We start from the raw sequence: 27,182 nt of genomic DNA, 5'->3' as shown, positions 1-27,182 counted from the left end.
AGCAGGATGAGGACATGGTCACGCACAATGGCTTGATGCGCATATTTTGGCCATCAGATGTTCCAAACGATTCGGCGCCAGGGGTTCTAGTCGGATTCGAGAACTCCAAGACTGATGTCTTCGTGGTAGCCGTTCTGCAGGATGTGGATTTACGCCAGGTGGAAAATGCGCTACTTGTAGGGACATTGCTGCGACATAGCCCACATGATATCCAAGAACTGCTGCAACGATGCGGCCATTCAGCGCTTCGCGCTGTTGGCTGCGTAAACCCAAAGAGCCCACCAGATGCATGTGGCGCCGAACCCCTCACAGTGCACACCAATCCTTCGACCCGCTTTCCACGCATCCACTACCCAGCCGACACGCTCATGGCCATTCAAGTCATCGTATACGACCGACCGCACCCGACGCGCATGCAATATCTCTCGCTGAACCCTATCACACTAGCACTGGGAGACAAAACACGGGTGGCTGAGTGGGATGGGGTGTTTGCTGACCTCGAAGAGGCAGAGGCAAAGGAGCGGAAGAGGAAGGCACAGCTTGTCGAGCGGTTGAAGCTTCACACAGTCCTTGCGCATCCGCCCACACAAAAGGAGCTGGCACTGCCAATGATCATCGAACAGGTTAATTGCTCCTATGAGCTCAATGCTCTCCTGCAAAAGAATATTGGCATGATTGGCAGGCGCATGAAGCGGGCACTGAGTGTCAGTGAGCGCGTGGCCGAGTCTGCCAACAACCTCTGGGACTATGCCTGGATGATGCTCGACTACTTATTCAGAGTCTGGGTCTGGCCTATAGCTGCACAGCTCTTCATATTCGGCATCATCACGCACCGCATACTGGGAGAGGCAATGATCATGATCCTGCACTGGCGACCTGGTGCTTCCGACTCACCGGCCCTGAAGGACCTATCTGCAACAGCACAGCAAATCGACATTCGACTGCAGCAATCATGTTACTGGCCTATTCAGTACCTTACCTTGCGGAGGAGGAAAGCCAATTGGGAGAGCATTACCAACAGCCATCCAGAGTACATTCGATTCTACAACAGTCTGTGGTTGGTTGCAAACGATGTCATCATGGGTATAGCTGTAGGAACCTTCATCATCGAGAATGCGTCATTCGTGGCAGCACAAGTAGATACTATATTCAGTGCATGGTCGGTCGAGGGGCTGCGGCGCATGATATCATGGCTCATGGGGTGGCCAGGAGGCTTGAAGCTCAACACCGAGCTGGCAGCCTTCTTGGGTGACCTGTTCCTTTGGGTCATTGACTACTGGGCTAGTAAGTGCATGCCACCGGCGTGTAGAGTGTCACTAACGGAATAATCTACAGACTGTATATCGCTCCTGCGACCCCATCTGCCTGCACTCATCCAGATCATTGGCTACTCCTCCTTTGCCGGCGCCACTATGCCCATATCAATCTTCTCGGATCTCGTCTCCCTGCTCACCGTGCACATCTACTCCTTCTACGTTGCATCTGCTCGTATCTTCCACTGGCAGCTCACCATTATCATTTCTCTCTTCCATCTATTCCGTGGCAAGAAGCGCAACATTCTCCGCAACCGAATCGATTCATGCGACTACGACTTGGATCAGCTACTCCTTGGTACGATCTTGTTCACACTGCAGTTTTTTCTCCTGCCGACTGTGTTCGTCTTCTACCTGACGTTCGCCAGTGCGCGTATCGCTGTGATTGGGCTCAAAGCAAGCCTCGAGATGGGACTTGCATGTCTCAACCATTTCCCTCTGTTTGCAGTCATGTTGCGGCTCAAGGATCCAGGACGCTTGCCGGGAGGGATATGCTTCGAGTTGCAAGATACGGGCAATATGTCGGTCGATCAACAAAATGCGTCTGGCTTTGCGCCAACTGCCTACGTGCTGCTCAAGGTAAGTCTTTTGTCTACCGTCTTGTCATCTCTATACTTACAAATAACAGTCTGTACCGTTGTCACTCCGCGCAATGTTTCAACCATACTTTGATCTTGGCGACCGCATACGGAAACACTACTTCTCGCCTAGCGTGTTGCTCTACCTAGTGTCGGGTCAGTTTGTGCCACCAATCCACCGTCGCAACCTGTACAGTCTTCAGTATAGCATGTTGCCAGCGAAAAGGGCAGGCATAGGTGAGCTTTGGAGGAAGTTGACGGAGCGGGACCGGCAGCCTTCGCGTTCATCGAGTAGCTACCCCCCTATATCGTTCAGAAGAGGTATACCAAATGGTAAAAGTAGAAAATTGATATAGTTTCTTATACTATCTGCTCTGAACTTCTTCCGTCTCTATACATAATTGTTGTTTTTGTGCATTCTATAGTATCTTCTCACCTGTCTTTCCGTCTCCGCGCTTAGGCAGTGTCACTATGCAGCGTTATTGTTTAGTTAACAAACAATCACAACGTCATCCGCCACAGCACCCACGCACAATGCACACACACACTTCCACACCTTTCACTCCACCAGCTCAAACAAACAAATAAAAAAAAACTCTAAAAAAACAATCTCGCCCCTCTCCCCCCGGCATCTGCTGACCGACGCCCGTCCCTGTATTCGAACGGCACGCCCCCCTAGCGACAGCCCATGTATGTGTGTAAATCCCTTAACTCTTTTTCTTTTATTTCTATTTCTATTTATGTTTTTTTCTTAAGGTATCTTTCTAGAAACGCATTCGAGTGCGTTGGTTTGACCTCTTTTGTGTAGTTTGCCCATTACCTCGATGTTTTTGTTAAGCTAGGAGCCCACCCGTTCCGCCAAGGAGAGAGAGAGAGAGAGAGAGAGAGAGGAGATGGCTTTTTGTTTGATGGGGGGATGGGGGATTGAGGGGGTTATATGGGAGGGCGAAGTGAGGGGGGTAGAGAGGTGAGAGGCGCAGGGTGAGTGGGCAAACGGGGGGGTGAAAGCGGGTGCGGGGTTTAGTTGCATGTGATGGTTGGGGTGATTTCACCTTTGAGGGGGATAAGGTTTGCTGGGGCGATAGTGTTAAGGGGTCTGGTGTGTTGGAGGTGATTTGGATGGTATGGAGGTACTGGCTGAAGTGACTTACTTGGTCGGGTGAGTTTAAGATGGGAAGGAACGAAATGGGCAGAATTACTTCAAGTGAGATTATGTACATTCAAGAGCTGATGCGGAATCTGTGGTATGTATGACACGTAATGTAGGTGCGGTCATAGCATGAGGAAGTCGTGACTACTTGGTTAAGAATGATGTTGACTTCGCCTATCACTCTACACCTGACACCACTCAACAAGCTTCATACCACTATTCTTTCCTTCAACGATGACCATAAATCTTTGAAGGTACTTTAGGTGTGTCGATGCCCTTTTAGTGACCCTTACGAACCAGCAAGCTTCCATCTGTCCACACCCTTACAATCATTGTTGCTGGAACACCATGACTGCAGCGCCCCGCCGAGTATGTGTGTTTGCCCCGAATCTTTTCGCAGCATACTATCAAAAGTTGGGTAAGGAAGAAGGAGCTCAGTCTATCAATCAGGAAATGAATGCAATGTGCTCCGAAATACTTCACTCCAATGTATGCAGAAGGTCGATAGCCAACCACTTTACGATTCACAATGGATTACTTCCAACAAACCCGTACTATCCCAAAGTTTCTCGTCGACACGGCTGTGGTAACCAATCGAGCGACTAGTGGACTGCTACCCTTTGGCTTGCGCTCTGAGTCGAATATATACCATTCAAGGAAGTGGCGAGGGACAAAGGATAAGAGGCAGAAAGATATAAATCACTGAGCACAAGAGAAAGATATATATGAGAACGTGGTGTGAATCACCTCTAACGTCGTATGTTTTGTAGGATATCAATGGGGACAAAGAGTCCCAACAACCATAAAAGATCGTAACTATACGTCGCTGACACAATTTCGCTGAGGCCCCTCAAGCTACACATAGCTTTCTCTTTCGAACCAACAGAAGCCACCGCAAGATTGTATGGCAAAAGAAGCAAGGTACCTCCTTATTCCATTAGACAGAATCGGCGCTACGTGCCAGAGAGACAAACTGGCAAAAGCAGCCCATTCTTTAAAGACCCAAAACGCCCGATTCCGATTACTACTACTAGCAAGACACAAACGAGGCACCATCGTCACCCGGCGGTTGCGGCCAATCTGGCGGTTTGGGAGTTTTACTCGGTGGCTCGTCGGGGCGGGGTTTACGACCCCAAACAACGTAACTAGCAAAGATCAGCTCTGAGCTCGCAGCAAAAACCGTGCACATCTGGCAAACTTACACTTTGTAATAGGCGTGTATGGTCTTGTCTGTGAGGGCAGTTCGCAGGTGTGCAAGGTAGACCTCGACCTCTGCGGGCGACCATCCGAGAGCAGTGACAAAGAATTCAATTGACCACGCGTGCACGCCGGCGCACAGATTCCAGTAAAACCACTTTCCGAGGACCTTCATGCGTTCGTCTTTTGGCCATGAATTGACGGGAATAGCGAATATTTCCTCGTGCACGTCGACGAAGCCTGCTTGCTCGTACCATCGCTTCAGTTTGTTGGCGATGCGTAGGGGCCGGCCTAGGCGCATAGCTGCATCGTCTTGGGTGGCTGTCCAGTCTAGGAGCGCGTAGTCGGCAGGCATTGTACCATCGTTGCAATATATTTTGGGATAGAGCTCCTGAGATTCCATCCATCCTCCAGGGTTGAGGTTGTTGAAGCCTTTTTGGATGATTTCGCGAAAGTCGTGGAAGATGCCGAGCGACATACGTGTGTGGATGTAATCGTACGGCTGCGTGCAGCGCCACCATTCCGGCCGAGTAATATCGTCCATGAAGAAGTCGACATTTTCGCAGGAGCTGAACTTGTTAGCGAGGGTTGCTTAGACCGGCATGTGTGGCTTACATCTTGGGCTGGATCGGAGACAAGTCAATGCCTTCCACCTATTCCTTTTGTTAGGTGTGCCGCAGAAGAAAATATGAGGGACGTACCCGGCACTTTGGGAACTCGTTCGCTATCATTCGTTAGCGTTCTTGCTGGCACTACCTCGGCGCTCTACGTACCCATTTCGAAGCACCACTTGCCGGTGCCACAGCCAATGTCGAGCATCCTCTTGGGCCGCTTGAGTTTCAATGGGGCGAGGTAATTCCTCTGGTGAAACAGAGCTGTGAGGATGACATGTTGCATGTCCAGACGCTCTATCTCAGGCTGGGTATCAGCTAGTCAGTGACCGAAAAAAAACGTGGTGTGTGTGCCAGGGCTGGGGCAGCTACACGTACCGCGTCGTTGGGAAAAGGGTAGGCTAGGGCACATTAGCTGGGAGGGTCAGTGAAGGAGTCGCGCGGCGTTGCTTACCGCCAGCCTGGTATCCGTGGTATGTCCTGCCATACTTCTTGACGTAGTCGAAGATGCTTGGCGTGAGACTTTGGATCTCGCTGTGGCGAGTGAGTTTAAAGAAAGGATTTGAGAGCAGCAGAGCAGAGCACATACGAGTTGTCGTAACCCTCTTGTTGCGGATCCGACTAGAGGTCCCGATTAGCTGGCAGTGCTTGTCGCAGGCCTGGCGGCGCGGCGGGGGAGGCCGGGTGTTTGACATACATCAGGCTCCAGGGTCGAGTGCGTGATGTCGGTGAGGTCCGTGGCACTGGACAGCGGACGCAGCGGCCTCTCCTTGCGCAGGTGGTCGGGCACAGAGGTCGCCATGTTGGCGGATTGCGATGCGCTCCAGGAGCGCTATTTGACTCTGGCTGAGTCGTGTCGAGGAGGAGGCGAAACCCAGCGGAGCGGCATGTCGTTCCCAATGCCAGGGCCTTGGGGGCGCCCGTCACGCCGACGGCCACACCAGGGCGGGACCATCCTGCGCTAGGCGTGGGCTAGCGAACCCCGCAATTCACCGAACCTCCACCGCCCATCTGCCACCTGTTGGACTGACCCACCATCATCTCCAAACCGCCGAATGACATCCCCACGAGTGCGCCGCACGCTGCCAGCTACCGCCGCCGCGGCTTTTGCATTGCGTCGTCTCATCCGAGCGAGTGGGTGACAACTCGCCAGGCCCTCGGGTGCGCCCTCTAGACACGCCTTGCATGTCTTCACTGTCCCCCTCTGCAAGGGATATGCCTTGCTCTCGACGTGCTGCTTGGCCATTTGCGCATCTTGCGGTCTGGCCCAGTTTTGCGGCAGGAGCCTGTTCCGCCTGGATGCCGCTCGAGGTACCCATCTGCATCTCTAGCGCTGCTGCAACAATCTTTCTTCACCGGCCGCCGCCCTGCTTGCTGCATGCCGGCACCTCGACAATTCCTACTACTTCTCCGTCCCCACCGTGGTCAGTGTTGTCGTCACGGCCATTCATCCACGTGGGTCATCCAGCGACTCGGCGTCTTCGGCGATGCAGTGACACGGTTGCACTCAAAAGATCCCCCGTCGGCGCTGCATCCGGAGCATCGGGTCGACAAAAGGACGGTGCCAAAGCATGTCATCCGGGCTGAATGCCAAGCGGAACGCGTCACGATAGTCAACCTTTTTTCAGGTCCTTGATACATTCGTGACAGCAATCGGAACTTCAAAACCATGACTCTTTCTCACCCGAAGCAGCATCTTTCCAAAGTGCACCAAATCACAATATTTTGAATTGACAGCAATTAGGCTCCTGTGCAAGGGGAATTGCAGCGAGGCTTCACGTCCAAGAACGTCTTTTTGAGTTCAATGCCATGCACCGAGCCTTTAGAGTTTACGCTGCGCACCTCGGCAGCCGACCCTGCATGCAAATGCAGCGCCACTGGTATAGTACGTGGTATAGAACACCACGTTAAGTATTTGTCATGCTCACCAAATGAGTGAGGGTCCGACGAGGTCCATGCCTTCCTCATTCAGAAAATTTTACCCGTTTTCATTTTCGCTATCTTTACTTTAAGCAGTGTCGGTCCCTCGTCGGCATTAAACTTGCATCAACAGAAAACCAAATGGCCCACCGGGTTTTCTTGGACGTATCAAGCCTCTTAGAGAAGGTTTTGAAAATTACGCAGTTGCAAATCAAGAGTAGCTTTATCCTATGAAAATTGCAACAGAACTGCTGCATTTTGCTCAAGCTCGGAGTTCGATATACAACTTGGGCATCGACTGCCACGATGTTGCCTGCTATCACGCACGGTTTATTCTAGCATTTCCAAGCAGAACTGAAAGCAACCTCATTTACTTGGGATTCGGATGTGATAGATGCATGGATTGATTGAGTCTCACTTGTAATTCAATGGCTCTCAAACATTGGGTGTCTATCCTTTTTTAGGCTTGGAGACACGGATTTTCCAGATGGCGCTCTCACCTTGAACGTTGTCTCTCACTGTGCAGCCCGTCACTCACTACACTGCAGCTGTATATCTGAGGCGTCAAATCAGCATTGCTATTGAAACAATTTCTTGAACGGTCCCAAATAAGATACTGCTCATCATCACAAGAGCCAGTTATTACACACACCTGCCAAGCCTGAGTACCAGTAAAGATGGTTCGAAATGATTTCAAGTCGCTTGCGAAGCGGAACCCAACAAGAGTAGCGCGGTACAGAACTACTATGCGCAATGTCGATCACATCATGGCACATCGAACTACACGCAAAATTGGACAAAAACCCAGACCGAAGGACATACGCAAGACTGCACACAACGCAGTGCGTAGACCTATCCGGTAGGACTCTCCATGCGTAGCTCATTACTTACATCTGACTTCCTGTAGATTTGGAGAAAAGCTAATCACCATCTACGCGGGGGGTCAAGGAAAAATACCATTCGTAGTTCACGAAGACTTGCTTTGTTCTAGCTCTGGCCACTTCAAGAAGCTCTTCCAACAAAACCGTAAAGTCATCGAAGGGGAATGTCCGATATGTATTGAAGATCTATCTGGCTTCTTACCACTCTGCTATTGCAGAAGCTGTGGATAAAACTTTCACATGAAGTGTCTTGACGACTGGCTGCAGCGAAAAGCAACATGTCCAGTGTGCCATGTAGACAAACCGATAACCATTGACTTAGTGCAGAGCAGACTCTGGGATGCTGCCAATAGTGAACCTTGGGATGCGTATATGCAGTGGTTGTATACCGGAGTTATTACAGTCCATCTCAAAGACCTCGGCGGCGACGACAGCGCTAAATACTGTCAGCTATTAATGGAGTCATATGAGCTCGGCGAAAGACTCGAGGATGAATTATTCCAAAAAGTAGTGCTAAAGGAGATCGTCGTGGACGTCATGATATCTTCATATGCAATCAGCTATCACAATATCGGACAGGTGTACCAGCTCACGAATGGGGCTTCGACACTTCGCAAAGTAATGGTTGATCTGTACATTGCCCAGACAGACTCAACTAAGCTGGATTTGAAATATCCTCAATAGTTTATCCTGGATATTGCGCGGGCTTTGCTGGCGCGGCAGACGAAACAGAATATGGGTTCAGAAAAGGTGTTGGCAGGAGACAGCTCGGAAGAAGAAGATAATGATGAGAGTTCGGAAGATGAAGATGAAGAAGATGAGAGCTCGGAGGATGAAGATGAACTAACATATGACTTCAGAAATGGAGATAGATCGTATGAGCCAGGAGAGACGGAGGCGGAGGCAGAGGAGGACGAGGACGAGGACGAGGAAAGATAAGTTCCACAGAACTGAGGCACGTCTGAGCTTGGCCATACGAAAAAACCGCCGAGGAATAGAGAACACGGCAGCATAATGCTTGAATACTTAGATCGAGTAGCTTTCTATTCAAACAGACGACACTTATGGAGAAGATGAACAAAAAAGCAATGTGCATTGCCTGAAGATGGGCATCCCACCTAGACGGATCCACTAATGTACAGGCGCTCATACCAAAGAAGCTGTTGCTCATGCGTGATTTACCGGCCCTTCTTGACCCAGTCCTCCAAGCTTTCCCTGGTATCGGCGAGTTTTCCCTCGACGGCACCAACGGTGCCCTGGGCATGTGCCTTTCCAGTCTCGACAAACTGCTGGATACGCTTCTTCATGCGCAGATGTGTGTCTGCAACGACGGGGTATCGCTCCTCATAGGTCCAAATAAGATCACCCACATTCTTGGAAGTAATAGGCAGCACCACGTTGGCAGCAGTAATGCCCACGGCAAGGGGCACAGAGGCGCGGAGTAGTATGTTGCGGTTGCGTGTGACAATGGATCCGGCCATGGAGGCGACAAGCACGTACAGGGCACCGGGCAGGACCTTCTCACCAGACTCTTTTGGTGGGGCTAGCGAACGGATGGTGCTTGTGAAGGAGTGTTCCAGGCGGAGCGTCTCGGTAAGAGCGTTATCGACGGCCTTTTCACCGCGGACGGCCTGCTCGTACAGAGCCATGCGCGCACGACCAATCTGGACAGCCAGTCGATCGGTAGGAGTCGGGCGGTAGACGGGCTCTTCGGAGGGGGCCGAGCGTGATGGTGCTGGTAGAGAGGGGGCAGTAGGAGCGGTGGCATCAATGGGCATATCATCGTAGATTGGCTTGCGGTTCTGTACGCTACGTCAGTACCGAAGGTCGCACGTGCCGTCCAGTAGAAATTTTGTCGTGACTCAAAAATTTATAAGAGATACAGGGCAACAGCACATACCGAGTAGTCCTCCTGGCGCTCTTCTGCGTATACTGAGCGAGGAGCGAAGATTGCCGTGGCCGAGAGGGCAGCCATGGCGGGAACGACGGCGCGCTGTAAGACATCAGACTGCAGCCGTGGGTCATTCAGCAAGTCTACTCACCTGCCGTAACAGCGGTCGGAAAGCCATGTCGGGCGTGGGGCGGGCGCAATGGGTGGGAGACTGGCCGTGATCCAGCTTCTGATGTTGAGCTTCTGAGGATGCGGCAACGGCCGTGCGAGCGCCGCAAGAATCCCGCCCACCCGTCTTCGGCCTGGCCTGGCTATGACATCGTTTGTCTCTCAAGGCCTACCAATCTTCCTTCACTCGTGCCACCACCCACGATGCTCAAGCGGCTTGCGCGCACAAAGCAGCCAACAGCGCCCTGGATCTGCCACCGCTGTCTCCACCAGTCGCAGCGCCAACGACGCTTCAACTCGACTTTTGCTGCTGCTGCCACCGCCCCCTCCAAGCCACGCGACCCTGCGCCGCCACTCCACAGTCTCCCTACCAGTACAAAGACAGATGACGACGCCCTCCGCAAGGTTTTTGACAGCGCCTCGTTCTGGGCGGGCTTCAAACGAACATCGCAAAATGGCCAGCCCGCTGGCATCATCGGCAACAAATACCTTACGCATCCTGAAGGCTTCGTCGACTTTGTTACCATAACCATCCAACGCTGCAATGCCGTTGTGCAAAAGGTGGCAGCGGCGCAGTCGGTCCAGGACTACAAGAACATGGTCAAGGACCTCGACAAGCTCAGCGACCTGCTATGCAGGGTCATAGACTTGGCCGACTTTGTGCGAGGCACCCATCCAGATCGCAAGTTCCAGATCATGGCAGTCAAGGCATACTCGACAGTCTTCCAGTACATGAACCAACTGAACACCACGCCAGTACTATACGACCAGCTGAAAAAAGGCTCAGAGATACCGGAGGTGTACGAGGCTTGGAGCGAGGAAGAGCGCATCGTTGCGAGGATATTGATGGAGGACTTTGCGCGCTTTGGCATTGGGCTGGATGATAAGACACGAGAGAAGCTGGTGGACCTGAGCGGAGAGATTGCTGAAGTTGGAAACCAGTTTGTCGAGGGTATGGCACCAGAGACACTGACTCTACGGTTCAAATCCACGCGGTTAAAAGGGTTGGACCCGAATATGGCAAAGGCTCTGACCAAGTGGGGAGAAACAAAGATTTCCACAATGCATCACGAGGCGCAATCTGTGCTGCGGTTTGTCCAGGACCCAGAGGTGCGCAGAGAGACATATCAAGCTGTCCGCACAGCAAGCAAGCCGAGCATTGCACGGTTAGAGAAGATGTTGAAGCTGCGCGCCGAACTGGCCCAGACATCAGGTTACGAGACGTTTGCGCACATGACGCTCGAGAATAAGATGGCACGGACACCGGAGGCTGTCAATACGTTCCTGAAAGCATTGTATGAGGACAGTCGGCCGGCTGTACTTGCCGACTTACAGGAGTTGACGGAGCTGAAACGAGGAGACGCTCACCGGTCCAACTTTCCAGATCGCATCAATGCCTGGGATAAGTTCTACTACACACAGAAGATGCTTGCGACGATGGAGGGCCATTATAGGCAGCGCACCCCAGATTCACTGTCTGCATATTTTTCTGTCGGTACCGTCCTACAGGGAATATCTCGGCTCTTCGACCGTCTCTACGGCGTACGCTTTGTGCCAAAGGAGACTCAACCGGGCGAGGTGTGGGACGATGGAGTTCGCCGCCTCGATGTCATATCTGATACTGAAGGCCATATTGCGGTACTGTATTGTGACTTGTATTCTCGTCCTGGCAAGACGCCCAACCCAGCGCATTTCACCCTGCGCTGTAGTCGTGAAATTTTACCCTCGGAAATGGAAGAAATGGCCCATATGCAGCACCGCTTCTCTTCGCCCATTGAAGCCGCAACCGATGGCATGCCAGTATCTTACAATGCCCAACGGCAAAGTTATTTCCAATTACCGACTATCGCCCTGATTTGCGACTTCAGCAAAGCGTCTCATTCGCAGCCAACGCTCCTCAACATTCACGATGTACGCACTCTGTTTCACGAAATGGGTCACGCTCTCCACTCTATCCTGGGTCGTACAGCTCTGCAGAACGTCTCTGGTACTCGCTGCGCTACCGACATCGCTGAGCTGCCATCTGTCCTAATGGAACATTTTGCCTTTTGCCCACACGTCCTCTCCCTGTATGCCCGCCACTGGGAAACAGACGCTCCAGTTCCTATGGCTGCCCTTGAGTCCCGCCTCGCAATCGACAATCGAAATCAGCACGCCGAACTCGAATCGCAAATCTTACTTTGCATGCTAGACCAAGCTTACCATTCCCCCATCGCCGCAGACCCAAACTTTGACTCGACCAAGGTTTACCACGATATATATAGTAAGTACGCTTCGGTTCCTGAGCCCGCTGGTACAGCTTGGCAGGGCTTCTTTGGCCACTTGTATGGATACGGTGCTACGTACTATTCTTATCTGTTTGACCGCGCCCTCGCAGCTAAGATCTGGAAGGATGTGTTTCAACACAATGGCCCAGAAGGCAGCTTGGATAGAGAAAACGGTGAGTTGTATAAGAACGAGGTGCTCAGATGGGGTGGTGGAAGAGATGGCTGGCAGTGCCTGGCTGGCGTACTTAAAGATGAGAGGCTAGCGGAGGGCGGCGAGCAGGCCATGCAAGAGGTAGGGAAATGGGGGATCCAGGATACAGGGAAGTAGATGGTACATTGCGAACAACGAACCTTGTATCGTGTGCATAGACTCGCATCTAGACTTTTGTAAATAAACTCCTGGTCAATAAAGTATCCATTGTTGTGGGTTGCAATATGTCTTGCAGACTTATTGGTTCGCTGACCATACCGAACATGGCCGAATGGCTAAAACCATATCATTGAAAACTCCCGAAAGCGTGAACGGTCGAAATTCGCATGGTCGGATACAATTCTGTAGTCGCACCCGACCAAGCATGTGGAGTGTGGAGGTGGATCCTTCGCTGTATGCCGAATCCACGCTAGCCGCTATAGGACGACGCGCTCTTATCGATAAAGTTTTAGAGGTCAGAAAAGTTTTGGTACTCGAAAGGCCATCACTATTCCCACAACGGTCATGTCACAAGAAAAGAGCATGGATTCAAAGGTCCAGAACGGAGAGAAAGGATTAGTAGAACTAAAGAAGGGGAAAAAGAGAAAGAGAGCTCAACCAGCCAAGGATGGCTGGAGTGTTAAAAAAGGCGCCGGCCAACTGACCAAGTTTGATGACTCTGAAGATGATACACCTAATCCCGTTGCAAGTCAAAAGAGCAAGGTTGATGTTGTGGAGAAGACGGAGGTTGCTACGGAATTGGCAACTAGACAGCTTGAGAAGTCTTCCAAGCTGGACACATCGACACAGCCAACAGAGCCCACACCTAAGCGTGAGCAACATTCCAAGGCGAGGAACAAGCAACCACAGCGGTTGCGAAACTCTCAAAAAACTCAGGATATACCGCCTTATCTTCTTCAAAAACGCGACGAGCTGCGATCAGTCAGAAAATCACTTCCTATATGGCCCCAGGCAGATTCCATCCGGGCAGCACTACAGAAGAACAATATACTTGTCCTGACGGGAGAAACGGGTTCCGGAAAATCGACACAGTTACCACAGTTTTTGACCAACGAATCATGGTGTACGGGATGCATAGCAATAACACAACCTCGGAGAGTGGCAGCGATTTCTCTGGCCCGCCGTGTTGCAGAAGAAATGGGCAGCTTACTTGGTGACAAGGGCCCAGCAGCCAAGGTCGGCTACAGTGTCCGTTTTGATAACGCTGTTGGCAAGCATACAAAAGTCAAGTTCCTGACTGAAGGTATGCTGCTTCAGGAGATGCTTAGGGATCCCAACATGTCGCAATACAGTGCAATCGTAGTGGATGAGGTTCACGAGAGGAGCGTGAATGTGGATCTGATTCTCGGATTTTTGAGGAATCTAGTTGCTGATGAGGAAAATAACAAGAAAAGGAAGCATCCGCTAAAGGTAGTAGTAATGAGTGCCACAGCGGATGTGGAGAGTCTTGTGAAATTCTTTGGGGGTGATTCGCCGGCAGCAACATCAGACATGAATGTCGATAAAGCAAAGACAGCAAGCACTAGCAAAGTTTCGACGTGTTATGTAGAAGGACGACAATATCCCGTCAAGACGATATATCTAACACAGCCTACACAGGATTGGATCGAATCTGCCCTGAAACTGGTATTTCAGATTCATTATAAGGAGCCACTGCCCGGCGACATACTAGTTTTCCTAACGGGTCAGGACACTATTGAGTCTCTCGAGAAGCTCATCAACGACTACGCTGAAGGAATGGATGCCGAGGTTCCTAAGCTACTCGCTCTCCCGCTCTTTGCAGCCCTCCCCCAGCACGCTCAACAACGCATCTTCCAACCAGCACCCTACCGTACACGCCGCGTCATCCTCGCAACCAACATTGCAGAAACCTCTGTCACTGTCCCCGGCATCCGCTTCGTAATCGACTGCGGCAAGTCAAAGATCAAACAATTCCGCAATCGTCTAGGCCTCGAGTCTCTCCTCGTAAAACCAATTTCCAAATCCGCAGCCATCCAACGCAAAGGTCGAGCCGGTCGTGAAGCACCCGGCCAATGCTACCGCCTCTACACAGAAGACGCCTACAAAACCATGGAGGACCGCACCATCCCCGAAATCCTCCGCTGCGACCTCAGCCAAGCCATTCTCACTATGAAAGCCCGCGGCGTCGCCGACGTCCTCAGCTTCCCCTTCCTCGACCGCCCCCCACGAGAAGCACTCGAAAAAGCCTTACTCCAACTTCTCCACCTGCAAGCCCTCACCGAAACCGGGGACATCAGCCCCAACGGTCTCATAATCGCTAAGTTCCCTCTAACACCCACACTGGGTCGCGTGCTAGTCGAAGCAGCGAAACCCGAGCGCGACTGCCTTACTGCAGCCATTGACATCATCTCCGCGTTAAGCGTCGAAACCGTATTCCTGAACCTCGTGACCGAAGAGCGCAAGGAAGAAGCGGAAGAAGTACGCCGGGAACTGTATCGTCGCGAGGGCGACCACCTGACGCTTCTCGTAACCGTGCAGCGCTTCGCAGCGGAAGACAAAGCGCAGAGGAAAAGCTGGTGCGAGAGGCATTTTGTGTCGTACCGCGCTATGGAGAATGTAATGAAGATTCGCACGCAGCTTAGGGAGCTGTGTAAGCAACTTAAGTTGCTGGCGAACGACGGTGTGGAAGTAGATGATGCGGCGCCGTCTGAGGCGAAGAGTCGGGCGATACTCGAGTGTATGTTGCGTGGGTTTATTGCGAATACGGCGCGCTTGATGCCGGATAGCAGTTATAAGACGTTGCTGGGGAACCAGACTGTGGCTATTCATCCTAGCTCTGTTCTTTTTGGCAAGAAGGTCGAGGCGATTGTGTTTAATGAGTTTGTGTTTACGGGGAGGGCGTGGGCGAGGGGCGTGAGTGCTGTGCAGTTGGATTGGGTGGCGGAGGTTATTGATGGGATTATGTAGTCTTTTCTCCCTCGTAACTCCATATTCCACTTGAATACTTATCTAGCCTTTTTTTAAATCTACACGGCATGTATTCAAGTCTGGTTGTCTACCTCCTTCTCCCCACACCCCCAGCACCACTCGCTCCCTCCTTATCCGCCAAACTAACCACCTCCCCTATACCCGCCGCCTCCTGCTCATCTTCCAACGCGCGGATCTCTTCTCTGCAATCCCACCATTTCTCCTCCGCACGTTCAAATGCCAGTTTCTTGACTTCCTTGGGACTCTTCTCTGCGCTCGTGCCCTTGCGCTCCAACTCCTCAAGGATAATATTCTGCCACTGCTCGGACGTGCGGGCGTAAAAGTCGCGGAGGGACTCAAAGGGACGTGGATGCGGTAAAGTATCTGTGAGTGCGGAAATTTCTTCCTGGGGACCCAAATCTTCTGTTGCGGGTGGAGCAACAGAGTCTGCGACGCTGGTGGGAGCTGTGGACGCGGATTTGGCATCGTCGTCTTCGGCATCTTCGTCTTCATCTTCATCCTCCTCGGAGTCGTATTCCTCGTCCGAGTCGGCTTCGTCTTCGCTGCCTTGCCAGTCTTCGAGGTCGCGCTTGAAGATTTCGGTTACGCCGTCGAGGTGGTTAAGGTTCACAGACCAGAGCTCGTCAAAGGTGAATTCGCGGTCGCCTTTTTCGTAAGTGCCGCCGTAGATGTACAATGTGTCTGCTTGGACAGTGAGGGCGGCGTTGAAGCGTGGGTGGGGGAATTCGAAGAGTTTAGGCTTCTCCGGGCGTGTGTCTTCTTCTTCCTCTTCCTCTGCAGCTTTGGCGGCTTCGTCGTCAGAGTCGGGGTCTTGGGCGACTCCAGCTTTCATCTCGAGGGCTTTGAGGTTGGCTAGGAGTTCCTCCTCTGCTGCTTTGCCACGGTCTCGTCGGCTGACGTTGGCTTGTTGGGCCGCTTTCTTATTCGCGTTTTGCTTGGGTCGGCGTAGAGTAAGTGGCATGAAGCGGTTTCGCTCTACGTTCCAGATGAAGAGCTGATTGAAGAATTCTGAGTCGATGCCTTCTTCGCTCTCCTCGACATCGTGCACTCCACCGAACATGACGCCACGACCCTTGTGGTATGCCATGGTGGCGCCCGCGCGTGGTGGATTCGGCGCGTTCGCTGGCTTCTTTCGCTTCTCCCATGACACAGTTGGCAGAGTTGTCGAGGGTTGATCTGCTGGGGGCGGCGTGATGCGCAGAAACCAAGTATCATCGTGAACTTTCGGCTTCAACACCATGCGCGAAGCTGGGCCTCCACCGCCGCTCTTTTTGCCTTTGCCCTGCTGTTGCTGCTGCTTCCCGCCAGCTTGTGTCTTAATACGAGAGTAACCACCGTATACGACGGCGCCTTGATCGTGTGGCAGGAATGTGAAGCTTGATCGAGCATCCGGTATCGCGCGAGCTGCCTGAAGCTTAGGCGTGTGCCATGAGAAGTTAACGCAGTCATAGATCCAGAGATCATTCAGGTACTTTGTTGTGGCAGATGTGTCTTGGAACCCTCCCCAAAGGATAATGTACTGTTTGAAGCTAACCATGCGATGACCACTTCGTGCTGGCGGTGCCGCAGTCTTACTCTTGCCTTCCATACGCGTCCATTCCCGGTTTGTTGGATCCAATTTCCAGAAGTCATTGTAGTGATAGAATGTTCCCTGCTTTGGAGAGCTGAATTCGCCGCCAAAAAGATAGATGTCTTTTGTGTTGGCTGCGCGGCACCAAGCATGTCCGGATCGAGGAAGTGGCGAGTTTGGGCTGGTCACTTGCTTCCAGGCGTCTTGCTTTATATTGTAGATCATGAGATCGTTGAAGAACTTTGCTGTGGCTCCATTGAAGTACTCGCCTCCGAATAAGAAAACTTCATTCTCGTTTGCCGGGTTAGCTAGGAGGGTGCATGACGTTCGTGCGGATGGCGGTTCAGCAGCGATTTCAGTGATGGCATGGTGTTGCTCTTGTTCTTTTGCATATTGTGCCAGGATCGCGTCAAGATCAACATCCTCCGCATCAGAATCGAGTTCTTGTGTCTTGGATGCAAGCTTTTTATCTTTTTTGCCTGCCTTCTTCTCTTGCTTGGCTGCTTTCGCAGCTTTGGCGGCGGCCTTGCCACCGGATGCTTTCTTCTTGTCCTTGGCCATTTTCAATTCCGAGATTGGAGTCGATCAGATGAGGTGTGCTGTGAAATGTTGTCACGCTTGTGGTTTTGTGGGCTGGCGAACCCCCGCGATTTGCCCCTCAGTACGTAGTTGGAAATTTTTAAACCTCAACTCTGATACTCTGGAGCTGCTCAGCCACTGCGACGATGATAGAAGAAAATAATAATTATGAGTCGATGAATCGTATAACCGAGCTTACCATGCACAAATGTCTGGGTGCATACTGTCTGATGACATATTGTTCATCCCACCAATCATTTGGAGCAGGCATTGCGGAACGTTCAGGCTTATCGATAACATTGTATACATTCACTCCCCACCTTTCTCCTCTCCACGTAAGCAATTCACAATATGATCCAAGCAGCAAAGATTCTCGAGCAGAGGAGCCACCTCATACCTGGTATAGCTCTCTTGGTCTCTCTTCACTCTCCGCTGATAATTGTATATAGGGAAGCTTCGAATTACGGAGCACTTCTTCCAAGTACCCCGTGACTACTGTATGTGGAGTTCTGTTTAGCACGCTAGGAAACGAATCATCTAGACTTCTTCAAGTCATGTATCTGTTGACATTCCGAAAGCAAACCCATCCCTGGGAACAATCCAACTCTTCGCCCGCTCAGCCCTAAAAGCCGAGAAGCCCGCAGACTACACGCCTACGTCGCACCTTGAAAAAGCCAAGACACAGCTTCCATGGCTTATCTACCTACAAGGCGGCCCGGGTTTTGAATGCCAGTCACCCCAAAATGTATCTTGGACGCACACGATTCTCGAAAAAGGGTACCAAGTACTGCTGCTCGACCAGCGCGGGACAGGCCTATCAACTGCCATTAGCCAGTCGAGTCTGCAGCTAAGGGGCAACGAGAAAGTGCAGGCAGATTATATGAAGAGCTTCCGAGCAGACAGCATTGTCAAGGACTGTGAGGCTGTGAGAAAAGCATTGACAGCCGATTATCCCGAAGAGAAGAAGAAATGGAGCATCATGGGCCAGAGCTTTGGCGGATTCTGCTGCACGACGTATCTCTCATTCTACCCTGAAGGCGTCAAAGAGGCTTTCTTGTTTGGGGGTCTGCCACCATTGAGAGACAATGCAGACGAAGTTTACGAGCGGCTGTATGCACGTGTCAAGAGCAGAAACGAAGGCTACTATCAGAAATACCCAGAGGATGTGGAGAGAGTCAAACGCATCGTCAAGCTGCTTTCCCGCTTCGGCGATACCACAGTGCGTGTCCAAGGCGGCGAGGGTCACCTCTCTGCACGCCGTTTTCTCCAGCTGGGTATCTATTTCGGCAAACACGGCGGCTTCGACGATGTACACAATTTTGTTCTCCGTGCGGATACGGATCTCACTCAATTTGGCCACTTGACGCGTCCGACTGTGCTTGCGCTCGAAGCAGCACAGAGCTGGGACACGAACGTCATTTACGCTCTGCTCCACGAGCCCATCTACTGCCAAGGTCAAGCTGCGAATTGGTCTGCTGAACGCCAGCTCGAACAACACCCCGAATTCTCTCTCTCTCGCGTTAACTCGGAAGATCCCATCTACTTTACTGGCGAGATGATTTATCCCTTCATGTTCGACTGCTACCCTGAGCTCAAGAAGCTCAAGAAAGTAGGGGAGCTGCTGGCCGCAGAAAAGGACTGGCCAAAGCTATACGATGTGGAGCAACTGAAGAAGAACGAAGTGCCGACATTTGCGGCTGTGTACATGGATGATATGTACGTAGACTTCAACTTGAGTATGGAGACGGCCAGTACCATCAAAGGCTGCAAGCCCTTCATAACAAACATGATGTACCACAACGGTATCGGCGCAAAGACGGACGAGGTACTCAAGCAAATCTTCTCGTTGAGAGACGATGTCATAGATTAGTTTTTTTTGCAAAGATACCGCAACTCAGCGCCCCCCCCCCCCCCCCTCCACTCGTTAGCTTAGTTCAATACAAACCCTATGGAAAAAAAACCTCACTTCTTCATAATCTCTCGTGCTTGCTCCAGATGCGCCTCCAAATCAAAATTCCAGATCCAGTGCATCCGCTTCGAGAAGTTCTCCTCAATCTTGTCCAGATCGTCCCCTAACAACTCAAAGTCATACAGCTGTCCTGCTTCATAGCTAGTCGTAACAAGCTTCTGCGTCCTCCCCCTCCTCACCTCATCAAACGCCTTAAACGCGCGTGTAAGCTCTTCCGTGCTGTTGGCATCTTTGAGTAGACCGGAGAGTATATACGCGTCTTCCATGCACATTCCCGCGCCGGCACCCTGATGCGGGGTCGTTGCGTGCGCGGCATCGCCGAGCAGACAGACGCGGCCTTTGGTGTAAGTTTTGCAGGGCGGATGCATGAACAAAGCCCAGATATCTGGGTTTTGCATTGCTCCGATAATCTTTTGGACGTGCGGACCCCAATCTGCAAAGTCGGCTTCCATGTCTTGTTTGGAGGTTGTGACGACCCATTTTTCAGAGTCCCAGGTCTTGCGGGAGCTGAATGCGACGACTGTGAGGATTAGCGAGGGGGATTGGGTATATTTGAGGGAAGGGGTCTAAGGGTAAAAATACCGTTCATGATTTGGCCGTGTGAAATGGGGAATGTGAGGAGATGGCCGTGGTAGCCTAGGAACATTTGACTGTTTCTGGCGGCTTCATCGCCGAGTAGCTCGACTGCTTTGTCCATGGGGACCAATCCTCTGTATGCATATTTTCCCGAAAAGACGGCTTTGGAGGCAGGGTTGTCTCTTCCAACGACCCATTTTCTCACCAGAGATTTGATGCCGTCACACCCAATGACGACGGTATGCTGTGCTGTGGAACCATCGGCAAACTTGAGTACCATATCGCCAGACCCGTCGTCCGCCTCTTCCATGTCGACAAGTCTCTTGTCAAATTTCGCAACATGGTCCGGGATATCTTTGATCAACTCGTCCAGAAAGTGAGCTCTGTATACACCCCCTCGTTCTCCACCGGGGGGCAGAAATATTTCATACAACGGATCGCCTACCTTCTTGCCCTCACGCACATGACCATCTTTATCCGCCTTTCTGCCATCTCCCACGCGAACGGTAAACCAGGAACTGGTCTTGGACTCATATGCATTCCCAGTCTTGCATTTCAAAAACGCCTGGAAGATCTTTGTCGACATGCGCTCCATGGCGCGTCCTGCATTGGGCCCAAACGCCACGCCAGCGCCGATTTCCCCAAAGTGCGATGCGGCTTCATATATAGTGAGGGGCACGTTGTGTTCCAGGAGGGTAATGGCGAGCGCGAGACCAGATATGCCACCGCCGACTATAGCTAGGGAGTAAGGTTTCGAGGGCGAGTCTGCAGATGCCATGGCCACGAGATGTATGAAGCCAAGGTCGAGGAATTGCCTTCACCAGCGTTTTCACGGTTGAGTCACGGGCCGAAAATAAGCAATTGTAGATGGAGAGAAGCTCAACATAGTGTTGTCCAAGCACCTTGTGCGGCAACCTTTCGGACCGGTACTATTGCCGACAGAGGGGGGTGAGATCAAGGACGTCAACTTAATTTAGTCGTTTGCTGCAGCGCCGGCAATTGCATCGGAAAGACGTCTGTATTGTGGTTGGCTACGAGTGGATCTTGCAGTAGACAACAACGCATTATGCGGCACCAAAACATAGCAGATAGCACCGAGGCAGAGGTGCCTCGTTCCGATGCGGGGTGAAGATCCATGGGTATTCATGCCCATGTGGGGTGGCTGGCGGCTCCGTTTCGGCATTAAGCTGTTGTGATGTTCGCTCTTGATTGCGCCCCAATGGCGGGACAATAAGTAAGTGTCGTCATAATACCAGCAAAAAACTACAGCTAGTCTACCACAAACAGCGTTGAACGTAGTCTTAGTGATTTTGAGCTGTCAGTCTTCACATCAGTGTCTATGTCCGACCATCAAGGTCCGGTGAGTACATGATATTAGTGCCAGCAATTATCTGCAGTGTCGCGGTAGGGGCAACCTTGAAATGAGCATTGTACGCATTCGGCATAGTCCGTCAGCCAACGACACGACATCGATAACTTACTCTCATCGAAGCCCCTTGCTGTAAAAGATTATAGCCACAAAGAACTATTATTTTAAATCCGCTGGAAATTCCAAAACTCGTAAAGATTTCTCCACATAAAACACACACATATCCACGATCATGTAAGTTTTGAACTTTCCAATATTTTTTGGTGGGGTCTCAACAACGGCTGCCCGCCAATATCTCGATGAAGAGACCTTGTCATCATTGCAAGGGGGATCCCGTTCAAAAGGCGTTGGCGCGTAGGAGGGTAGTCTGGGCATTTGGAACGGGCGGGAACGGCTAGGCTTGTAAGTTGGGTATTAACGTACGAGTCTGTAGCCTCGAGTTCCTGTTGATCGTCTGCTGCGAACACAACCTCCGATAAACTCCGATCCGTCCATGGCACCATCATATGCTGCACCGCAGCCTCCCAGCGAGCAAGGCGAAAAGCCAGTGACAGTGCTAGTCACTGGATTCGGTGTATGTTTCAGTCTGTACTTCCAGCCTCCCATATCTCCTCGTCAACCAACCTTGAGCCAAATGATCACGCGACCACCTTTCACTTTCCTCAACCCCAAACTCCTCCCATAATACTAACCCACCCCCCCAGCCCTTCCTAACCCGCTTCCCCAAAAACTCCTCCTGGGAAATCGCCTCCACCCTCCCCAGCCTGCTCCCTTCTTCCCCCACCAACAAAACCCCCATCCACATCCATGTCCACCACGAACCCATCCGCGTCGCCTACGCCACCGTCCTCAATCTCGTCCCCAATCTGCTCCCCCCAGGAAATCCCATGTACCCGTCCCCAGATATAATCCTGCACATTGGACTCGCCGCAGGCCGCAACTACTACGCCATCGAGCAAGGCTCACGGAGCCGCGGTTACGGTAACATCGCCGATGTAGATCGCCAGCGCTTCGACGACGACAGCGCTGAAAAGCAATTTCCCGCTTCAAAGTTCCCAAGTACGCTATCGACGAGTTTCGATACCAAGGATGTACTCGCGTGCTGGAAGGAGTCCTTGAAATCTTCATCTCCCTCCTGTTCTTCTTCTGAAACTGCTAGCATAAAGGTCCCAGATGTAAGGATTAGTACTGATGCGGGGAATTTCTTGTGTGGATTTATCTATTATAATAGTCTAGCGCATTACTATAGTATCAAGGATAATGAGCGGCCCGTCGTCTTTTTGCATGTCCCCGACTTGACGAGTAGTGAGGACAAGATGAAGGAGGGGTGGGAGGTTACGGTTGCGTTGATCAAGGCGCTCGTGGAGAGTAGGCGTAAGGCGGGGGGTGTTATTGTGGATGGGGAGAGACAGAGTCAAGAGGCGCAGGATGGGACAGACGGAGTGCAGACGGATAACAATTTTGCTTAGATTTTACAGGCGCTTTTTTCTTCAATTGCAAGGTATATTTTTCAGGGAGAAGCATTGGGTAACGAGCGCCGCTGTAGCGAAGACTGCAGTGCGGTTGCAGGTCCCGGGAATTGGTGATAATATTGGGAATGTCACGTAGGGATAGCATTTAGACAGTACAAAAAAGATTGACATAACGGCAATCAAGGTTTGATCCAAGCTGGTACGGTATCGCGTGACTATACAAGGCTATATCAAGTAATATGCTCATACGATATCATACCAAACTTAAATTGAAGTCGCCGTCTATTCAAGCATGATGTGTAGCCAGACAACATCAGCATCGAAAAAATCAAATGGAAATCGCTTCTGCATTTTGTACCGAAAAATAAAAGGGTAATCGACCTTGAAAGCAATGACTAAAATATCAGCGCTTTCCCCATAATCCCTGCTGAGTCTCCCTAATTCTCCGCTCTTGTTCCTGGATCATCTCTTCGGTCTGGCCATGGCCATTTCCCCTGCTGTCTATCTCCATCGGGTCGTCGGGTTCATCTGCCGGTTGGGGAATACGCGCGTGGGGCGCCCCTCGTCGGGGTTCCGCTGATCGCTGACCGTCCATCATACCCGCAGCACCACCAGCTCGGAGTTGATTGATAGCACGGATCGTGTCAATAGCAGCGTGAAGTGTGCGCCTAGCATTAAAGTTCTTCTTGACAGTTGGCAACAGATCCTCTTCGCCGTCAGCATTGTTCTTGCCAAGCTCCGTGATCCAGGGATGGGAGAGAGCCTCATGAGCGGTCATGCGTGCTGCAGGATCCACAGTCAAGCATCGACGAATGAACTCGCGCGCCGTGAGTGAGACGCCTCGCCAGTATTCTAGAGGGGTAAAAGAATAATCGGCAACCAATATGGCTTGCATCTCTTCAAGGTTCGAGTCGCGGTCGAAGGGAGTATAGCCACAAAGCAGAAAATACGTAATAACACCAATGGCCCAAATGTCGCTATAAGTTGGTCAGTAGTGGATTTTTCACAGAGCCGTTTTGTTCTTACACTGGCTTGCCATGACCCGTCTTCCTGAAAATCTCAGGCGCCATGTAGCCTGGCGTACCGCAGGTTGTTGTGAGGACGTGGAATTGCTCCTCGTCCATGATACGAGAAAGTCCGAAATCGGCGATAAGCAAATCGGCATTGTCCTCTGGTGTTCGGAACAGCAAGTTCTCCGGCTTCAAATCTCGGTGCACGATACCGTGGTCGTGGAGATATGCGACTGCCGAGAGAGTAGCCCTGATCAGGTCGCCGGCGTCGGATTCGTAGTAGTTTCCCTTACGACAGATGCGGTCGAAGAGCTCGCCTCCAAGCGCAAGGTCGGTGACCAGATAGACTGATTGTGTGTTAGCAGAGGATACAGCGCCGAGGGAGTTGAAACAAACGGTTGTTCATCGTCTCAAAGTAGTCGACGAGTGTAAGGATATTCCTGTGGCCCATGGAAACTCTCTTCAATACTGCGATCTCGTTCCTGACCTGGCACGTGTCAGCGAATGCGCCCTCTAGTCTACAGTTATTCAACCCACCATGTGTTCTCGGCCGGCCATAAGCCTCTTGTTGATGACCTTTGCGGCATAGTATCGCCCTGTATCGATGTGCACACACTCCTTGACGACTGAGTAGCTGCCCGCACCCAGAGTCTTGCCCGTCTTGTATCTGCAAGGCTGGACCTGGGGTGTTTGTGGTGCCTGTGCCCCAGACCCACCGTTGGAAGTCTTGGTGGCCATGTTTGCGCTTTAGTCGGTGTTTGAAGTGTGCGACTGACAAATGTATTGTAGAACGGTGCGAGGGGGCGGTTAGGTGTTGAGGTCTTGGGCTGAGTATCGACTGTTGTAACGAAGGTTTGGTAGGTGAAGCGTCGGCGTGCCCGATGGGCTTGCTATTTAATGCAGATAGCCCTGTGATGCGCGCGGCGGGGGGCCTTTTTTCTTGCAGTGAGATTCGATGGTATTTACTGCAATGACGGTGTCTCCTATCGAGGGTATATAGTCGAATATGAATGAAGCAGACCAGCAGCTGAAAAACAAGCTTGTCGTAATGGGCGACGGGGCCTTGCTGGGAGCTTGTAGGGAGGGGTCCACACCGAGTCCCCCACCACGATTCAACCCCGGTCACTGCCAAGACAACCCACATCTTGATTGGCAGCCAGGCCTACACACCAGCCGCACTGCTGACCCTTGTAGCGAGAATAGTGTACCATAGACGTTTTACACATTATATACATTACATGCATGCAAGCCGCGGCGTTGCGACAACCAGATTTCTATGTATTTATGTTTATCTAGTGTTCTCTACTTTCTACCATGAACAGTCGTAGCGTCAGGTGCGTCTGACAGCTAAACAAAATGCGAATATTGTTGGGCAGAGAATGTACACATCCTCAATGCCTTACGACTTGACGAGCAAGCTGTTGCAGTCCATGTCCTCCGGCTGCTGGAGACCCATGACTGCAAGAACCGTAGGCGCTACATCACCCAATACACCATCAGTCTTCTTCAGACTCCAGCCCTCAGGTGCGTTGGCCATGACAAACGGCACTTTGTTGGTTGTGTGCGAAGTCTTGGGTGTGCCCTCTTCAGTAAGCATCTCCTCGGCGTTACTGTTAATCGGTCAGCTTCTTTCTTCTTCATGCTAAACAGAATGCTCCAACTTACCCGTGGTCGGCAGTAACAAACAAGACGTATCCACTCTCCTTGCACTGGTCGTACACCTTCTTAATGGCCTTGTCCGTCTCCGTGCACGCCTCAATGGCTGCCTTGTATACTCCAGTGTGGCCAACCATGTCTGGTGGGGCGAAGTTGTTCATGAGGAACTCAAACTTGCCAGTTCGGATACGCTCGCAGAGCTTGTCGGCAACCGCCATTGCGCTCATCTTGGGCTCCAGATCGTACGTAGCCACCTTGGGCGATGGCACCATCTCGCGCTCCTCGTTTTCGAATTGCTTTTCGACGCCGCCGTTGAAGAAAAAGGTGACGTGAGCATACTTCTCCGTCTCTGCAACGTGGCACTGCTTCACGCCTTGCTTGCCCAGTGTCTCGGCAAGAACATCTGTCATACGCTGAGGCTCAAAGGCAACGTTAAATGTGTATTTAGGGTTGTATGATGTCATGGTGGTGAGGTGGACGTTCTTGGGGTATGGGAAATCGGGCTTCGGCGAGCGGTCGACATCGCCCAGCAGTTGGGTGATCTCACGCACACGATCCGAACGGTAGTTGAAGAAGAAGACCGTGTCGTCATCTAGACGGACAAATCAGCAAGAGGACATGTAGGTACTCCATCTAGTCACTTACCTTGTATTCTCCGCTCCTTCCCTCCCACAATGATGGGCTTCAAGAACTCGTCGTTTTCGCCCTTTTCGTAGCGCTCCTTGATAGTAGCCACTGGATCGCTGCTTTCTTCGCCCTCTCCGGTAACAAGACCCTTCATTCCCAGTTCGACACGGTCCCAGCGCTTGTCACGGTCCATGATGTAGTAACGACCGACCACTGTTGCGATCTCGCCGAGACCAATCTCCTTGGTCGCCTTGAGTAGAGTCTCCATGTACCCCACAGCCGACTTGGGGTCAGTGTCTCGGCCATCTCCGAAAAAGTGGATGTATGCCTTGGGGACGCCCTGCTGCTTTGCAACCTTGAGGAGAGCAATGAGGTGGTCCATGTGGGAGTGTACGCCTCCGTCCGAAACGAGACCGCAGAAGTGCAGCCTTCCGTTTCCGTCAATGGCGCGCTGGAACGACTTCTTGATGTTTCCGACGTCCTTGAGCTTGTCGTTCTTGATGGTCTGGCCAATCCTGACAGAGTCCTGCCATACAACGCGTCCCGCGCCGATGTTCAAGTGGCCGACTTCGCTGTTGCCCATCAGGCCCTCGGGAAGACCGACTGCGAGGGACGAGGCTTCCAACTCGGTGTATCCCTGTGCGGTTTTTGAGCCTTGTCGCGCAAACTCGTCCATTGTAGGGGTGTCTGCTGCAAGAATGGCATCGCCATCTTTGCGCGACTTCTCAGTCGCAACACCCCAGCCGTCAATGACGATGAGGACGGCCTTTTGGTCGACCTTGGCCATGATTGCGAACTAACCAGGAAACTTGGTATAAAGGAGGACGGGGAACCAAAAACAAAGTTGGATAAGGGGGATTGAATGGCGCGAAGGAAAAGGCGTTGAATTTAGTTATCGGCGGAGGGGCAGGGTTGGTGGGGCTAAGTCGGCCTTGGAGTTTGGAAAAAGCATAGGCGACCAACGTCACCCCATCTCCCTCTCGCAGCAACCAATGCAATAGCCCCCCACAACCCGCGGCCGGAATCCCGTCTCGACCTCCCTCCAGTGCGCGACACGATTCGCGCAGATCCGGTGAATACTGCGATCGCCAGAAAACACGTGTTGTCAGAGAAAGCCACTGCGATAGTTGGAGCAAGTAAACTCTATCCAATCAGCGGCCTCGGTCAAGCCATCACCTGTGTCCGGTCAACACCACGCTAGTAGACACGTCCATCCGG

The 27,182-nt window shown here is 51.8% G+C and overlaps 13 protein-coding genes across 13 annotated transcripts; 6 read left to right on the top strand and 7 right to left on the bottom strand.

The window, feature by feature from the left end:
* Positions 1–14: 14 nt before the first annotated feature.
* COCCADRAFT_80660 (uncharacterized protein) lies at positions 15–2,247 on the top strand (the record flags this gene model as incomplete). Its single annotated transcript, XM_007708256.1, has 3 exons — positions 15–1,284; positions 1,336–1,892; positions 1,942–2,247. 3 exons carry the CDS (start codon positions 15–17, stop codon positions 2,245–2,247), a joined length of 2,133 nt encoding a protein of 710 aa, XP_007706446.1.
* A 1,824-nt stretch (positions 2,248–4,071) lies between these two features.
* On the bottom strand, positions 4,072–5,651 carry COCCADRAFT_31765 (uncharacterized protein; the record flags this gene model as incomplete). Its single annotated transcript, XM_007708174.1, has 9 exons — positions 4,072–4,186; positions 4,244–4,807; positions 4,854–4,891; positions 4,940–4,962; positions 5,012–5,156; positions 5,228–5,250; positions 5,304–5,383; positions 5,439–5,470; positions 5,547–5,651. The coding sequence occupies 9 exons, from the start codon at positions 5,649–5,651 to the stop codon at positions 4,072–4,074; spliced, it is 1,125 nt and encodes a 374-aa protein (XP_007706364.1).
* A 938-nt stretch (positions 5,652–6,589) lies between these two features.
* COCCADRAFT_80666 (uncharacterized protein) lies at positions 6,590–6,817 on the bottom strand (the record flags this gene model as incomplete). Its single annotated transcript, XM_007708255.1, has 1 exon — positions 6,590–6,817. The coding sequence occupies one exon, from the start codon at positions 6,815–6,817 to the stop codon at positions 6,590–6,592; it is 228 nt and encodes a 75-aa protein (XP_007706445.1).
* Positions 6,818–7,536: 719 nt separating this feature from the next.
* On the top strand, positions 7,537–8,589 carry COCCADRAFT_140 (uncharacterized protein; the record flags this gene model as incomplete). Its single annotated transcript, XM_007708095.1, has 4 exons — positions 7,537–7,628; positions 7,677–7,795; positions 7,973–8,268; positions 8,335–8,589. The coding sequence occupies 4 exons, from the start codon at positions 7,537–7,539 to the stop codon at positions 8,587–8,589; spliced, it is 762 nt and encodes a 253-aa protein (XP_007706285.1).
* Positions 8,590–8,828: 239 nt separating this feature from the next.
* COCCADRAFT_139 (uncharacterized protein) lies at positions 8,829–9,719 on the bottom strand (the record flags this gene model as incomplete). The annotated part of the gene is made up of 3 exons (XM_007708094.1): positions 8,829–9,452; positions 9,551–9,643; positions 9,693–9,719. 3 exons carry the CDS (start codon positions 9,717–9,719, stop codon positions 8,829–8,831), a joined length of 744 nt encoding a protein of 247 aa, XP_007706284.1.
* Positions 9,720–9,913: 194 nt separating this feature from the next.
* Positions 9,914–12,304, top strand: COCCADRAFT_80567 (uncharacterized protein; the record flags this gene model as incomplete). The annotated part of the gene is made up of 1 exon (XM_007708254.1): positions 9,914–12,304. The coding sequence occupies one exon, from the start codon at positions 9,914–9,916 to the stop codon at positions 12,302–12,304; it is 2,391 nt and encodes a 796-aa protein (XP_007706444.1).
* A 387-nt stretch (positions 12,305–12,691) lies between these two features.
* On the top strand, positions 12,692–15,115 carry COCCADRAFT_137 (uncharacterized protein; the record flags this gene model as incomplete). Its single annotated transcript, XM_007708093.1, has 1 exon — positions 12,692–15,115. The coding sequence occupies one exon, from the start codon at positions 12,692–12,694 to the stop codon at positions 15,113–15,115; it is 2,424 nt and encodes an 807-aa protein (XP_007706283.1).
* Positions 15,116–15,203: 88 nt separating this feature from the next.
* On the bottom strand, positions 15,204–17,267 carry COCCADRAFT_31755 (uncharacterized protein; the record flags this gene model as incomplete). The annotated part of the gene is made up of 1 exon (XM_007708172.1): positions 15,204–17,267. One exon carries the CDS (start codon positions 17,265–17,267, stop codon positions 15,204–15,206), a length of 2,064 nt encoding a protein of 687 aa, XP_007706362.1.
* A 369-nt stretch (positions 17,268–17,636) lies between these two features.
* Positions 17,637–19,155, top strand: COCCADRAFT_80561 (uncharacterized protein; the record flags this gene model as incomplete). The annotated part of the gene is made up of 3 exons (XM_007708253.1): positions 17,637–17,685; positions 17,735–17,782; positions 17,864–19,155. 3 exons carry the CDS (start codon positions 17,637–17,639, stop codon positions 19,153–19,155), a joined length of 1,389 nt encoding a protein of 462 aa, XP_007706443.1.
* A 92-nt stretch (positions 19,156–19,247) lies between these two features.
* COCCADRAFT_80694 (uncharacterized protein) lies at positions 19,248–20,608 on the bottom strand (the record flags this gene model as incomplete). Its single annotated transcript, XM_007708252.1, has 2 exons — positions 19,248–19,774; positions 19,837–20,608. The coding sequence occupies 2 exons, from the start codon at positions 20,606–20,608 to the stop codon at positions 19,248–19,250; spliced, it is 1,299 nt and encodes a 432-aa protein (XP_007706442.1).
* Positions 20,609–21,692: 1,084 nt separating this feature from the next.
* Positions 21,693–22,668, top strand: COCCADRAFT_21456 (uncharacterized protein; the record flags this gene model as incomplete). The annotated part of the gene is made up of 2 exons (XM_007708131.1): positions 21,693–21,773; positions 21,904–22,668. The coding sequence occupies 2 exons, from the start codon at positions 21,693–21,695 to the stop codon at positions 22,666–22,668; spliced, it is 846 nt and encodes a 281-aa protein (XP_007706321.1).
* A 406-nt stretch (positions 22,669–23,074) lies between these two features.
* Positions 23,075–24,419, bottom strand: COCCADRAFT_21455 (uncharacterized protein; the record flags this gene model as incomplete). Its single annotated transcript, XM_007708130.1, has 4 exons — positions 23,075–23,648; positions 23,698–24,028; positions 24,078–24,168; positions 24,219–24,419. 4 exons carry the CDS (start codon positions 24,417–24,419, stop codon positions 23,075–23,077), a joined length of 1,197 nt encoding a protein of 398 aa, XP_007706320.1.
* Positions 24,420–25,080: 661 nt separating this feature from the next.
* Positions 25,081–26,751, bottom strand: COCCADRAFT_131 (uncharacterized protein; the record flags this gene model as incomplete). The annotated part of the gene is made up of 3 exons (XM_007708092.1): positions 25,081–25,291; positions 25,347–25,929; positions 25,983–26,751. 3 exons carry the CDS (start codon positions 26,749–26,751, stop codon positions 25,081–25,083), a joined length of 1,563 nt encoding a protein of 520 aa, XP_007706282.1.
* Positions 26,752–27,182: the final 431 nt, after the last annotated feature.

The sequence above is a fragment of the Bipolaris zeicola genome, assembly GCF_000523435.1.
Source record: "Bipolaris zeicola 26-R-13 unplaced genomic scaffold scaffold_0, whole genome shotgun sequence".
Classification (NCBI taxonomy): domain Eukaryota; kingdom Fungi; phylum Ascomycota; class Dothideomycetes; order Pleosporales; family Pleosporaceae; genus Bipolaris; species Bipolaris zeicola.
This window is presented reverse-complemented; position numbering and strand designations above follow the sequence as displayed.